Source organism: Trematomus bernacchii, unplaced genomic scaffold (genome assembly GCF_902827165.1).
Source record: "Trematomus bernacchii unplaced genomic scaffold, fTreBer1.1, whole genome shotgun sequence".
Lineage (NCBI taxonomy): Eukaryota > Metazoa > Chordata > Actinopteri > Perciformes > Nototheniidae > Trematomus > Trematomus bernacchii.
In genome coordinates, this window is record NW_022987582.1 from 12,556,952 (window position 1) to 12,570,119 (window position 13,168).

Here is a 13,168-nt window from a genome sequence, read left to right on the forward strand (position 1 = left end):
AAACACTCCTCTAGCATCCAGCTACTTTGGGAAATTGATGTCACTCATCACATTTTAAACCTTCAAAATACAACCTTGTTTTAATATCCTGCAACTGCTCTTACCTCTTTGGTTTTCTCAAGCGCCAGAATACAATTAGGGTAACTAAAGTGCCCCAAAACCACCAGGATGGGGAAAGTGGGTCCTGAGGGGCTGAAAGGCATTTTTTGTGAAAGATAGATAAGGATAAGGTGGATGGGATCAGGGGACAGGCCCAGGCTGTGATGACAGGTGGGCCTTCACTGGGAGGGGGCAGGGAGGAGAGAGTGTGCTGGGGCGGTGTGGGTGTGGCAGAGACATTTAAAAAAGAAAAAAGGACACCCAAAGCAGGAATTCCTGCACCCTGAAGCTGTTACTGGAAGTCTTCTTCTGGTCTGCTCCTGATTAGTTCAGCTGCTGGGCTGACTGATGTATTCTAACAATCAGCTACTTGTCACAATATGTGTATATATAGTATGTCTACAGTTGTTATGTTATCTTTTGGTCTTGTCTTCTTTTTTTGTATTTACATTGTTGGGTCAAATACGATCTCATCTTATCTTATCAAAAGAGCAAACTATGTTGTTAATATTTTTTCCAGTTAAAGTTTTGCTGTTAATCCATATTATAGATATCTCAATCTATGGTTTGGTTTGGTTGGACGTCTACCTGTTTCAATGAAGCAGGAAGAAAATGAACTAACCTATACTTTGTCACTGTTGCTTATCAGATGCACCTCTGTGGCTCATTTGATCTTAGTGATACAATAACTTCATGTTATCAGGCAGAGTGGGCTTGTTATCTCCATTTTTGGCAAATAAGACATTTCGGTAGAAAACGGTTCAACCCAGTAAAGCAATGCCAAGCAATAATATCCTTGAGTGAGTCACACTTGCTCAATAAAGTGTATTTTTTGTTTAGGTTACATTATAAAACACAACGTGATTAGTCTTAAAAAGGCAGGAACTACAAATATAAAAAAGCACCTTCTTTTTTTAACGCACTTCTGTAGATGTATTGGGATCATCCAGTACAATAACAGGTGGTTGTGGTTTTTATAGCAATCCGGAATAGCCCAGACGAACACGCGATTGTATCTCACACGCAGACAAAAAGTTTCGGATAATGCAAGTCTTCCCTGCTTGTTTACGTCCATCAGATGTCATGATGGACAGGATAGAAGTGGTGGGGGGTGGCATTTCTCTCCTCAACCTCTGCCCTCACACACTTCTATCGGCGGCATACCAATCAAATAAAGGGAAAATATTGAAGGCAGCCAACCTCACTCATGAATCAAGTTAGTCACACTGTAGACAGGTTTAAATATGGAATACAATCCGTAGCAGAAGGTTACTCTTCGTTAAACAAGTGTGTCTGTTGCGTCCGAGCACCCATCGGGAACACAACAAGACTTCACACAGTGCGTTTGCCAGAAACTCAGTAGCCACACAGACACGCAGTTAGACACAGACAGACACGCCACAGCAACCCCACTCTGTGGACCTACCAGGTATGATCTTCATCTAAGAGACGGTACGGGGCAGGAAGAGGAGGACGAGAGCTTTACAGAGGGGGAATGAAGAGAACGGGAGAGGCTCCTGTATGTTTGCTCTGAACTGCCTTGTTTCTCCCTTGTGTTCAATTTTGACAGGCTGTGCCTTCTGCTAGGATCCGTCAGCCTGCTCTCCCGTGGCCAGGGGAGGAGGGACGACGCGCCATGGCAAGGGAAGGGGGCAGGAGCGAGGGGACTGAGGGGGGTGAGTGGCCAGGGGGAGAGGGTCGGGGCTGACTGAGGGTTATAAATATCTTCCAGAGCTAAATGATCACACAGTGTCACAGTTAGAAACTGATGGAAGAGCTCAAGCAGGACACTTGGCTAAGCTCACCCCTAGCGACAACCTCCACAAACACAAGCCTCCCTCCCCCCCTCCTTTCCTAGTGCTCTCTTTGATGATGATCATGGCAGGTTTATTGTGTAATATAGAGTCACAGCTCTCAGCCAGAAAAACACATTTCAACATATGCTAGAAGCATCATTACGATATCAAATTGTCGACACATACAAAAGTAGAGTCATCACTTTATACGACAAGAAGCATACATAGTTAGCTTGATGATGATACAACTAAATATGATATGTGATGCAATGTGATACAGTAATAAACTCTAATAAATCCATTTCAAATCTTTCCAACAGTAACTTTGGTGCTGATTTTCACATTTCTATTGATTGGTTATCACTGTAAATGAGATGGGTTGCATTGGGTATGGTCAGTGTCATTATGGGAGAAGGCACTGGCAACAACACTAAGTGGATGGATATAGCCAGTAAATATGAAATATGAAAACTGAGAGCTAGGACTGATGGAATAATGATTATGTCCAGTCTGGTATCACCAAATGGCATGATTGTCTTTGTTATCATTTGCATTTATTGCTTTTTGCATGTCATTTCAGATCGCAGCAATATTAGATGTTTAAATAAAGTGTTTCAGATGGTGTATTTAACAGGAATGTAGGGAGGAAGACAGGATGATTGGGTGGGTGAAACAAACACAAGTTAACGGTTGACTTGTAATTTACGTAACAAACCAATCTATTCTAACCACCCAAACCATGTTCCTAGCCCTTAAACAAACCTTACTTAACTTAGGTTTAAACATAGCAAACAATCTGATTCAACCCTAATCCTAACCACTGTCATTTCCTAAACATAGTCAAGTATTTGTGTTTTAATTCACAATGTTAACCACATGTTAAAAACTGCTTTGCTGTGTCTTTATGTCATTGTTTATTTTGTCTGCTTCATTTAAGTTTGTAACTTAATATGAATTCCGTATTTGAACTCAAACCTCACCATGTGTGATGTTATGATAAGTTGATAATGAAAACAGAATGCAAAAACCTTGACCTTTGTCGACATGTCACACAATTGTCTTTAAGGTGCTGTGTTGTAGGCACCTTCCCAAGAGATCATGTTGTTGAATGATATTGCCACACATAGAGTTTAGTGATGGAGAGATTGTAAGAGAGTTTAGCTCTAGGCTTCATTCTCCATTGCTTTTGGGATTGCAGCAATGCATTCTCTAAATATAGTTGCTTTTAATATGTGTGAATGGCTTGGGCAATCACAGTGTTGACAACTGGTTCCATTTCTCCGTAAAAGCAATTCCAGCCGGTGTCTGGAGAGCAGAGCTGTGTCATGAAACATGGACACTATAGATGGATGCCCTGTGTGTAGCTATACTGAGAAACCATGTGGGGGCTTTACAGAGGATCGCAGGGAATGCCTTCATTGACTTGACTTGTGCCTTCACAAACTGAGCCTCAAGCTCATAATATTCACTCATAGCCCGAAAGGTATTCAAAGCTCTTGTCCAGAAGGAATACCTTGTATCTCAATCTACACCTATAAACTGTTGGAGCTTCACTTTGTAAATACTGCTGTCCCTTACTCAAAAATCTATCTTGACAAGCCATGTGGTGAGTTTTCACCTGAGAAAATATTTCATAAAGTAAGGGTCAAAACAGAAAGGTCATATTTTATATACTTGTGAAATAAAACACTACATAATACTGAAACATGTAGAAGACGCACAAAATCCAACTATTTCAAATGACTCACAAAACTGAGCCCTTGTAGTACAGTCCAACATTCACCCTGGGAAATGACTAACGTCACAACCATCTTGGCCAAAACCTCAATATATTCCACATGTTATCAACCCCAGGTTTTGGGGGGTTTGGTTCACAGTTGGCTAAATGTTGTATTGCTATAACAGATTTCTGATTCTGCGTCACGGCCCAGACTCTACCCATGATGTTGCGATGGGCTGCTGTTAAGTTTGACATTTGGTGTTCGCCTACGCGGTACTTTGACATTCTCATGAGACAGTATAATGCTATGGTTTCTCATTACACTGTTACGTCATTTCTGGCCGCTTTACATAATTTGCTTCTTCTAAAAAAGTTTTAAACTATTATCACAGAGGTATTAATGTCTGATTCTTGTTTTATATTTAAATCATGAATAAATATAAATAATTCAGCAGCTTTGGAGGATTACAGTCGGACACTCGGGTTTCATTCCTACTCTGTATTTTCAACCCTGGCAAAGACTGTTGTATCAACAGTATCTCTTCATTGTCAACATGTTTGCTTGGGCTGCTTTCAGTATCAATTTATATAAGGTCAGCTGATATGTTCTGACACTTATGAGTGCAGTAAAATATTCAAAGTGATTTCACAGGTGGAGCAGTGAAAGATGGGGCACGACAGCTACGGTCAATTACTTTGTTTGGAGCAAAACATCTCTGGTGGTCAACAGCAGCAGCAGATTCTACTTAAGCTGCCAACTCACAACACAGGCTTTGATAGATAGCGTGGGATTGAACAGTCATTATGTCCCCTATTCTTTCTCTTTTTTCTAACTGAAAAAGGTCAGGATAATAACTCGAGCTCTCAGATTTGAGAATGGTCCGGGTGAGTCATAACATCAAAATGATGTGCCACCAGAATGAGAGGCACACAACTGCAGCGTTCTGTAGATCTTCATTTAAAGAATGCATTGGGCATGATTTCAGAGAGAGAGAGAAAAACACGAAGGCCCTCAGTGCCATGTCTGGGATGTGATTTACTCTAATTGCCCCTGGTGCCATGTGTGGGCAGAGTTTAAAACTGCCTCTCAAGCGTGTCCATTTCATACAAATCCCATACAGCGCCCTTCATTCAAAGAAATGCCTCACATAATGCATTCCCTTGAAATCTAAACCAGCTTAAGAATCCCTTGTTTTGAAAGCAACATTTTTGTGGCATAAGTCACTTTTTGCAAATATTTTGCTGTTTCCTGGTTTTGCTGATTCAATAAAGGGGAGAAAGTGTGGAAAGACAAAAGCAGACATACCTTACTGACACTATATACTAGGGTGTAACCGGGTCTGCTGACAGCTACATATTAGCTAACATACCAAGAATGCCATACTCTAGGAAAACAGCACTATAAGTTATCTCTCTGTAAATCATCATATTTGGGGTAAAATCTGAAAAGAAATGCTTTGGCAACATTGCACTGAACCTGCTTGACAAAGAAGAAAGAGAAAAAAAAAGGTTGTCCAATACATGAGATACAATATTCTGCTATGGCTATATTTGGAGCATTTGGTCTATGTGACATTTGACACATGACAATGGTTGGTAATGGACAGCAGATGTCAGCAGTGGGTCACCAAACACTGTGGTCATCTGCTTTGTCCATATCTGATGATGTCACAGAACTCAAGCAAAAATCATTGATCATTGTCATGACCAATCCAATTATCAGTGCTAGGGTTCATTTTGTTTAAGAGTGAATGCAATTAATTTAATCAAACATCTGTTAATGTTGAGTTGCATGTGTTATTTACTCTATATGTGAGTCATAAATAAAGTTTTATCATAGCTCAAAAAGGGACTTATTATCCAGATGAGTACCACAGATTGAATAGAAGATCCAGGCGGATGATTGAATCCAGATCTGGTATCACGTGTGGAACCAAACAAACACACCCTGTGAGCAGTGAGCACACTATTCCAACTTCCTGACTCTTTGTCCGTGGCTCACACCCACAAAAGACAACGCCCATGTGAAGTCCTTACACACACCCTATGATGGCTTCAAATGTTTGTCAAAAATAACACGTGAAATATTGTGAAATATTAGAAATCATGCCCAATCCAGAGTCACGTGAATGTACTTCAGCATTGTGATTCATCAGTACACACCACAGCTTCAAAGTCAAACCGGTATTTTTCCGCTTTTTCCAAATCCAGCAAAAGAGGCCAACCTATGGTACCGTTATCACGTTGCATACATAACTCCCACATCTTTACCACATACCATTACATAAAGGTATGCAAGGGGGCATGCATATTTCAAGACATGCTGAAAAGAGAACTGAGAAAACAGAGCCAATAACAGTCTTACTGGAGCAAAAAGGAGAAATGCTCCCAAAAGCACCACACCTCCCCTCTGTGGCTTTAACTCACGCACAACTGCCTCTGTGGGGAACAGGCAAGGCTGGATCTCAGCAAAGAGCCCCACCTTGTTGGAATGACTGAAGGTCTGCATAATCTCATCTGGCAAACTATCAGATAGCCCCAGAGATTACATGTTCTCACTGACACATGTGCATATTTCAATTTATCACCAAACAATGGAATTCCCCATCCAAAGATAGCGTGATTGTTGGGTTTGTTTGATAAAATGATCATTGCCACATGCATGTAAACAGTGTGGCTAATCAAAGGTGTAAAGTGTAAATGTAGCATAGTGTTATCATTCAAGTACTACTTTATTGTATTTTGTCTTGAATACAATACAGGGTGTACTATGACTGTGTTACTGACACTAATCTATTTTAACACAGGCATAATTAAATCACAGCCTCATCTCAACTGACTCTCACCAGCTCACTGAAACTATTCCTAAAGAGAGACCGTCTCTCGTCCACATCACAAGGAGAGGCTGGGCTCTATAACATGCCACTTTAAGCCATGAACTGTAATCAAATCACCCTAAATAATACTTTGAAAGAGAAGCCAGAGACAGACAATTGCAGTATGGGAGTGTTCTTCTTAGTAAGGATTACTTTAAGTGACAATGACAATGACAATGTGGAGGTTCATCAAAAGAAAAACCCTACCTAGTATCTCCCATGCTTCAAAAAAAAGAAAGGTGGGAACCTAAATCCAGCTGCAATTACATCACATGCACAACGATAGTGGATAGGAAGAAGGTTAATTGGCAGAGATTCAAACAAACCTTCAATGAAGTGAGGCCATGTCTTCTCCTCTGGCTCGTCCAACGTGTGGTCCCATTCTTCATCAGATGAGGCTCCTTGCACGCCGGCCCCCGGTGACCCTGCCAAAAGTGACCGCTTGATGGCGATTGCTTCCAGAACATCCAGGTCCAGTTCCTCCCCTCCCTCCACAGGTTGTTCAGTTGGAGGTGGTGATTGATGCCCGCTTGCTTCAGGACTAACAACATGTTTCACCTCCACTATCTCCTCAACTACTACAATTTTCCTCTTCATGTCGGCCTCTTCTGTTTCTGGACTTTTAGACTCGCAGGTGTCCCTCAGGTTAAGCTGGTCAGTTTGGGCAGAGGCGGGTGTGGCAATAGCAGAGGGTGTGTCCTTCTTCGAGTCACTCTTCTTCTCTTCCTCCTGCTTTAAGGCCTGAGAAGCAGAGAGCCTTTTCTCTGTGCAGCGCTCTGCTGCCTGACTGGCTGAATGTTGTGAAACTATGGGAGGCTCCTCTTGCTTGTGGAGGGGGATGGCCTGTGTCGGAGCTACAGCTGCCTGTGCTGTTACTGCTGGTGCTGCTGACGCTAATTCTCCGGCTGCGGGTGCTTCCCTCGCAGTGGAGGATGTTTTTGGTTTCGGAACCTCCCGCTTGACTTTTTCTGCAAAGAGCGGGGCTGGCTCCACCTCCTCTTTGTCTGCCGGGGCCTCACAGAGCACAGCTGCTGCCCGCCTGGTTTCCTCACTGCACATTCTTTCAGGAGTCATCTTTGGAGAAACATTCAGTTCTGTCAGTTCGGAGGTCATGACACGGATGGCTTTAACTGTGGCCTTGGGCAATGATGTATTGTCAGTGGACAGCAAAGTTTCTGCTTCAGGCAAAGAGGCCTGTTTTGTGTTTGAGGTGTCTGATAATGTCGCCTGAGCCTGCTTTTTCCCTCTCCCTTTCTTCTTTCCCTTTGAAGACTCCTCTGCAGCTTTTTCTTTGGCAATTAGGGATTTAGTCTCAACTGTGAGTTTTTGAGATTCTGGTGCAGAGTTATGACTTGCTTGTATAAGCTCTATTTGAGTTTTCTTCTGCACAGTCACTGTTTCTACTTTAGTGACAGTTATTTCCTCCGTTTTCACTGGCTCCATGTGAGGCAAGTTGGTATTTGCCTTGTCCTTGGAGTATAATGATTCATGTGTTATTTTGCTGAGACTGCTTTTCTCCACCTTCTCTTTCTGTTGTGCATCGACTGAAAGCTCCACCGGGGGCACTGCTGGGACCCTATCTACTGGCAGTAATGCTGCTTTAGAAATACTATGTACCTCAGTTTGTTTAGGGACTTCCATTAGTGGCTTCTCATTAAGTTGTTTAGGGACTTCCTTTATTTCCCCCCCATTAACATCTATTTTAGCCTGAGTATTATTTTCCCCTATAGGTCCCTCAGTCTTGATGCTGGTACACACGGTCAGTGTCTCTGAGGTCATCACTATATCGGGTTTAAGGGTATTTTTAGCAACCCCCTCAGGGGTTTTCTCCTTTTCCCCCTTTGATTCAGGAAGCTCCTCAGCATCGAAACTCTTGGATTTCTCACCTGGAGATTTCTTTTTCTTTCTTTTTGATTTAGAGCTCCCTTCGACAGCCTGCTGTGTTTCTATTGCCACTTGCATGGGGGCAACATTTTGACTGAGCTGAGGTGAACAGGAGACTGTTTCTCCTAATGTGACCCCCGGTGCTGAGACTTGAAGTACTTCTTCTGCCACTAATTGTACATCTTTCTTGACCTGAGGAGTCTCTTTCACATCTGTGTGTTTCTCTTTTGTGATAATCTCTGTTACTGTAGCATTCCCCTTGAGAGGTTTTGTAGCTTGAGAGCTGGCAGTAGTTTCAAAGAGATGTGTTGTAGTAATGGTAGTTTTAACCTCATGTATTGACTTTGTCACAATAGTAGTTTGCTGGTGTGACTCATCAGTCTTGGTCACTTTAGTATCAATGGGCTCCTGTACCACTGGTGGGGGTTTGGTGGTCTCCTGAGTGACTGTCACGTTGGCAGTTATCTTGGCCTTCTCTTGATCTATTTGGCATTCAACTGGGGTCACTTCTGTAGGCTTGATTGGTTCCTTATCAACCTTTTCTCCCTTAGGCTTTTCTTTCTTGACATCTATATTGACAAGGGTGAGCTTAGAGGTTTCCTGAGCAGCAGATGTTGTGATAACTACCTGGGGCCATTTGTTATCACTTGCTTTTTCAGGTGTTGCCTTGACATCTGCAGGTTTAGCTGGTTCCACAATCACATTTTTGGTCTTCTTTTCTTTATTGGCAGGTTTTGTGATGAAAGGAGGCGCTTTTTCGGTGAGAATACTGGTGGTTTCCTTAGCGTCAACCATTGTAAGAACTGCTTGGGGCTCTACTTCATCCTTTGCCATTTCAACTTTGGGCTTTACCTGTGCAGATTGAATTGGTTCCACAACCACCTTTTTTGTCTTCTCCTCTTTGACATCTGTTTCCTGAAGTGTTGTGATAGCCCAACTGCTTGTCACCATTTTACTTGTCTTCGTGGAAACTTTTTCATCTGCAATCCTCTCTTTATTTGTTTTGGGAGTAGTGGATTCAGCTGGAAGCTTTGATGTTGCAACACCTGTAGCCACAGCGACAGCAGCCACAGATAATGGTAGGGCTGGTTTGAAGGCAGCTGATTGCACAGTGGTCTCTGCAGCAACCTGTTTCAAAACTGCTCTTTGATTCTGGACGGACATTGGTGCCATTATCTTTTCGGGCACTTTTTCCTCCTGTGGTGTTGTTGCAACTTTCTCAATGCTCACATCAGCTTGTTGACGAGAGACTCTTTTTACCCTGCTCTCCTCCATCACTGCTTCCTCATTTCTGAAGCCACCCCCCCTTCTACACAGAGGCTGAGGCTGGTCCTCCACTTCCCATGATGCTTTAGGCCTGACTGGTTCTGCAGCCAGTGGACGACCCCTAAACCTGGGGGTCCTATCAGAGTAGGTTTCTTTTTCTCCAGGACCCATCATCCTATGGCGGTAGCCTTGACGCTCAGCATGAGACTCTTGGCTCTCTTCTTCACCCCTGCGTCCAGGCTTAGGGACATAAGACGTAGGACCTTCTACAGTTTGGACCTGTGCAGCCCGTTGAGCAAAGGCCATGGTGGCAGCCGGCTTCCTGGTCCTCTGCAGGGATGCAGGAACAATCTCAGAGGGCAGGCGGAGGTAGTCACGCAGGTAAACAATGCCCTCATTGGTCAGGTACCAGTAGAAATGTCTCCAGGCAAATGTCTCAGTCACATAGCCCCGAGACTTAAGAGACACCATGGCACGGATGACTTGTAGGTTACGAACACTTTCAATCTCGGGGTGTTTGATCTGAGGCCTCTTGTCCTTCTTGGCCACCATGACACCATCTTTAAACAGCAACTCATAGATGGCCCTCAGGTCCCTTAAGGGCATCAACATTCCAGCAACCATTGTGCTTTAGTGTCAGTATGCTCTCTCAAAGTAAAAGTGAAAAATACAATATGAAAAGGAAGTTAAAAAAGACAATCTCACGTCTTGTGTGAAAGAATCCAGTGGCAAAACCGGCTGTCACGTGCTTCTCAATTCAATTAGAAAAAAAATAGAAGTAGAAATCCTTTTTTTCTTACTTTCTTTACCTCTTGGTCTTGCTGATCCCTTGGATATCGTGAAGAAAAAGAGTATTCCAATGCGACATCTGACTTAAACAAAGTCAAAAGTTTGCTGTCCCCCCCTGCATTCAGCGAGGCTGGGAATGAACAGTCTCCGTACTGCCGAGATGGCAATGACAGAATGGAAGAGAGGCAGCGTGTGTGAGAGAGTTGCGCGAGAGAGAAAGAGAGTGAAGCACACTTCTCAGTCGGCTCCTCCTACCTTCTCTCTGTATTTCTTAGGGAAAAAATGGCATGGAAAAAAAGTCTCACTTAAGTAAATAGTAGAGCAGAAAGTAAGACAGCAAAGAAAAAATAAAACGTATAAGATGAATCGATTAAAATAAAGAAATGAATGGAGCCACACACCTACGGAGTGTGTTTGAGCACATGTTCTGTAGCTCTGAGTCTTTCACGGAGACGCCCACCCACACACGAAAGCACATGCCTCCTATAATGTACACACACACACCTACGCAAACTGCGACTGGCTGACAAAAACCCTTTGGCGTGTCACACAAACACACCGACTCAGCTAATGGGCTGTTCTAAACAGGGATTAGTTTAGCATAAGGAGAGTCAACCAGTTGGCATGCAGTACATATATCCTGCCTTAGGGATCTTTGTTATGTTATCTAGTACAAGGTATCTAGTTTTACACATTTCCTGATCAAGTATCACTGGGGGGGGTTTACTCTAGGTGTGGCATTCAGATAAAATGTCACACAGTCTTTTGGATGTGAAAGGGTTATATGTGAAGGGAAAGTATAGGATTCATTGTTTTAAAGGACAAGAACTCTCACACATTGGTGGTTTGATATGCCAAATAAGTCGAACCGAGGTAGAGACACATAAAGTTATCTTCTATTAATGTCTGTGTTTGTTGGAGGGTAACCAAGTCACCCAATGAAGGAAATGACATCGAGTCATTAGTGTTTCCCATTGCAGCTCATTAAAGTGATGCAACAGGCTGTAAAGCACCCTAACGTTGTGTTGCTGCTCCAGACCGCTACCATTCGGGCTTGATTTAGCTTGCAACCAAGAGTCTGTCTTGCACAACTATATAAAGAACTGAGCATTATAGCTAACCTTTTCCTCGCTCTCGGTAACATGAGATCAGATTTCTATCCCTAGATCACTTCTGTACATCTGTCTCCAGTTTGTCTCTCTGTGTGTCAGTGAGTGTCCTCTCATGACCAAGCCATACTGGAAAGAAAGCTGACCATTGTTGGATACAGCAGAGTATCCCATAAAAGAAAAGAAAAGGATTTATTGAAAAGTAGTAGCAGCACACGGTACCGTGCTGGAACACAGTGAACTAGTTGCGAAATTATAGTGGCGATGAAATGATGCTTTCCTCCTGCTGTTTGAAACCACACAAACTGTTACACATCCAAACACTGTGGGAAAACTGTTTTTATTTTATTTGCCATGGTAACAGTCAACTGGAGGGAGCCAGTTATGACTAGGGAACATATCTGCTTTCACTGCTGAAGCAGAGCAGAAGGCTATAAATCTGTTATCCTGGACAGCTGGACTACACTGCCCTTTTTCAGAAGAGTATTTGCAAAGACACTGCTATATTAAAAACAAATTTGCACATTATCAAAGTTACATAAACAATCAAGAACATTCCAAAAGAACCTAACAGCATACTAACATAAATGTGTGATTAAAACCACAGACAAACATTTAAATGGAAGATGTTAAAAATAGTTTTTGGCATTTGTATTTACCAATGCTTTCATGAAAACAATTACTGCCACAAAACAGGTCTTTGACATCTCAAGTCAGACTACGAGGTGATGCCCCAGGGCATGTCTGTACTCCACCTACTGTATAGTAGAAATGCTTGAAACCATCCCTTACAGGTTAATGATTCAGAATGAAGGCTGGGAGGGGTTCTAAGTGAAGGAGGACATAAATCCTGATTCAGGATGATTCATTGTACGAGAAAGGCATTCCTCTGTATTTCGAAAACAAATGTTTTATGTTTTATCTTTGACATGCTGCAGTTTGCCTGACAGTGATGGGAGTGGTATTGACAACTGGTTTGCATGTGTGAATCTGCAAGCATGGTCCTAGGGAAGTGCATGCAAGCACAATTTTTCACATTCACTGTCAAATATTATGAGGGCTGCTTCTAAGGAAGTGTGGTGACATATGAATAATGGCACATGTTTTTCCTATTGATGCTTTGACACCAGATGTCCCTACGTTGATTTCGTACAAACTGTTTTTGAGGCACTGTTACATTATTGAATGTGTAGTTGTCAGCTAAGAGGACATGTTAAACCAGCTATCAGAAACTTTTGAAAACTGAAAAAATATCAATACATTTCATTACAGCACCAATTACTGTATACACCAGTCAATAATGTGTTAAAATTACTACTTGGGAGCTATCTCATTCGAGGTAATTGGCATCGCCATGTTTGGTGCTTTGGTCTCTTGGCCCCATATCAGTGTGATTTCATGCACTGTTTATGCACAAAGTGTTCAGTGAACCACAAACTTCCCACAGTGACCCTCATTCTTGCTTCAAGCCCAGTCCCTTTTCAACCATCCAAATATTAAATATGCCCGCTTCAAGAGATATACTCTATTGCCATCGGGCAACCCTAACCCTGCTTTTCACAGTGACTCAGTGGTTACAAAAGCTGTTCAAGGTTTGAGGAGGCATTATAAACATACCTAATGCTCAGA

The 13,168-nt window shown here is 42.6% G+C and overlaps 1 protein-coding gene across 1 annotated transcript in view; it reads right to left on the bottom strand.

The window, feature by feature from the left end:
* Positions 1-10,841, bottom strand: part of LOC117480184 (plectin-like) — a 71,135-nt gene extending 60,294 nt beyond the window's left edge. The window contains 1 exon segment of the mRNA XM_034127397.1: positions 6,818-10,841. Coding sequence (XP_033983288.1) covers positions 6,818-10,265 — 3,448 coding nt within the window. The 5' untranslated portion in view covers positions 10,266-10,841.
* Between the last annotated feature and the right edge of the window lie 2,327 nt (positions 10,842-13,168).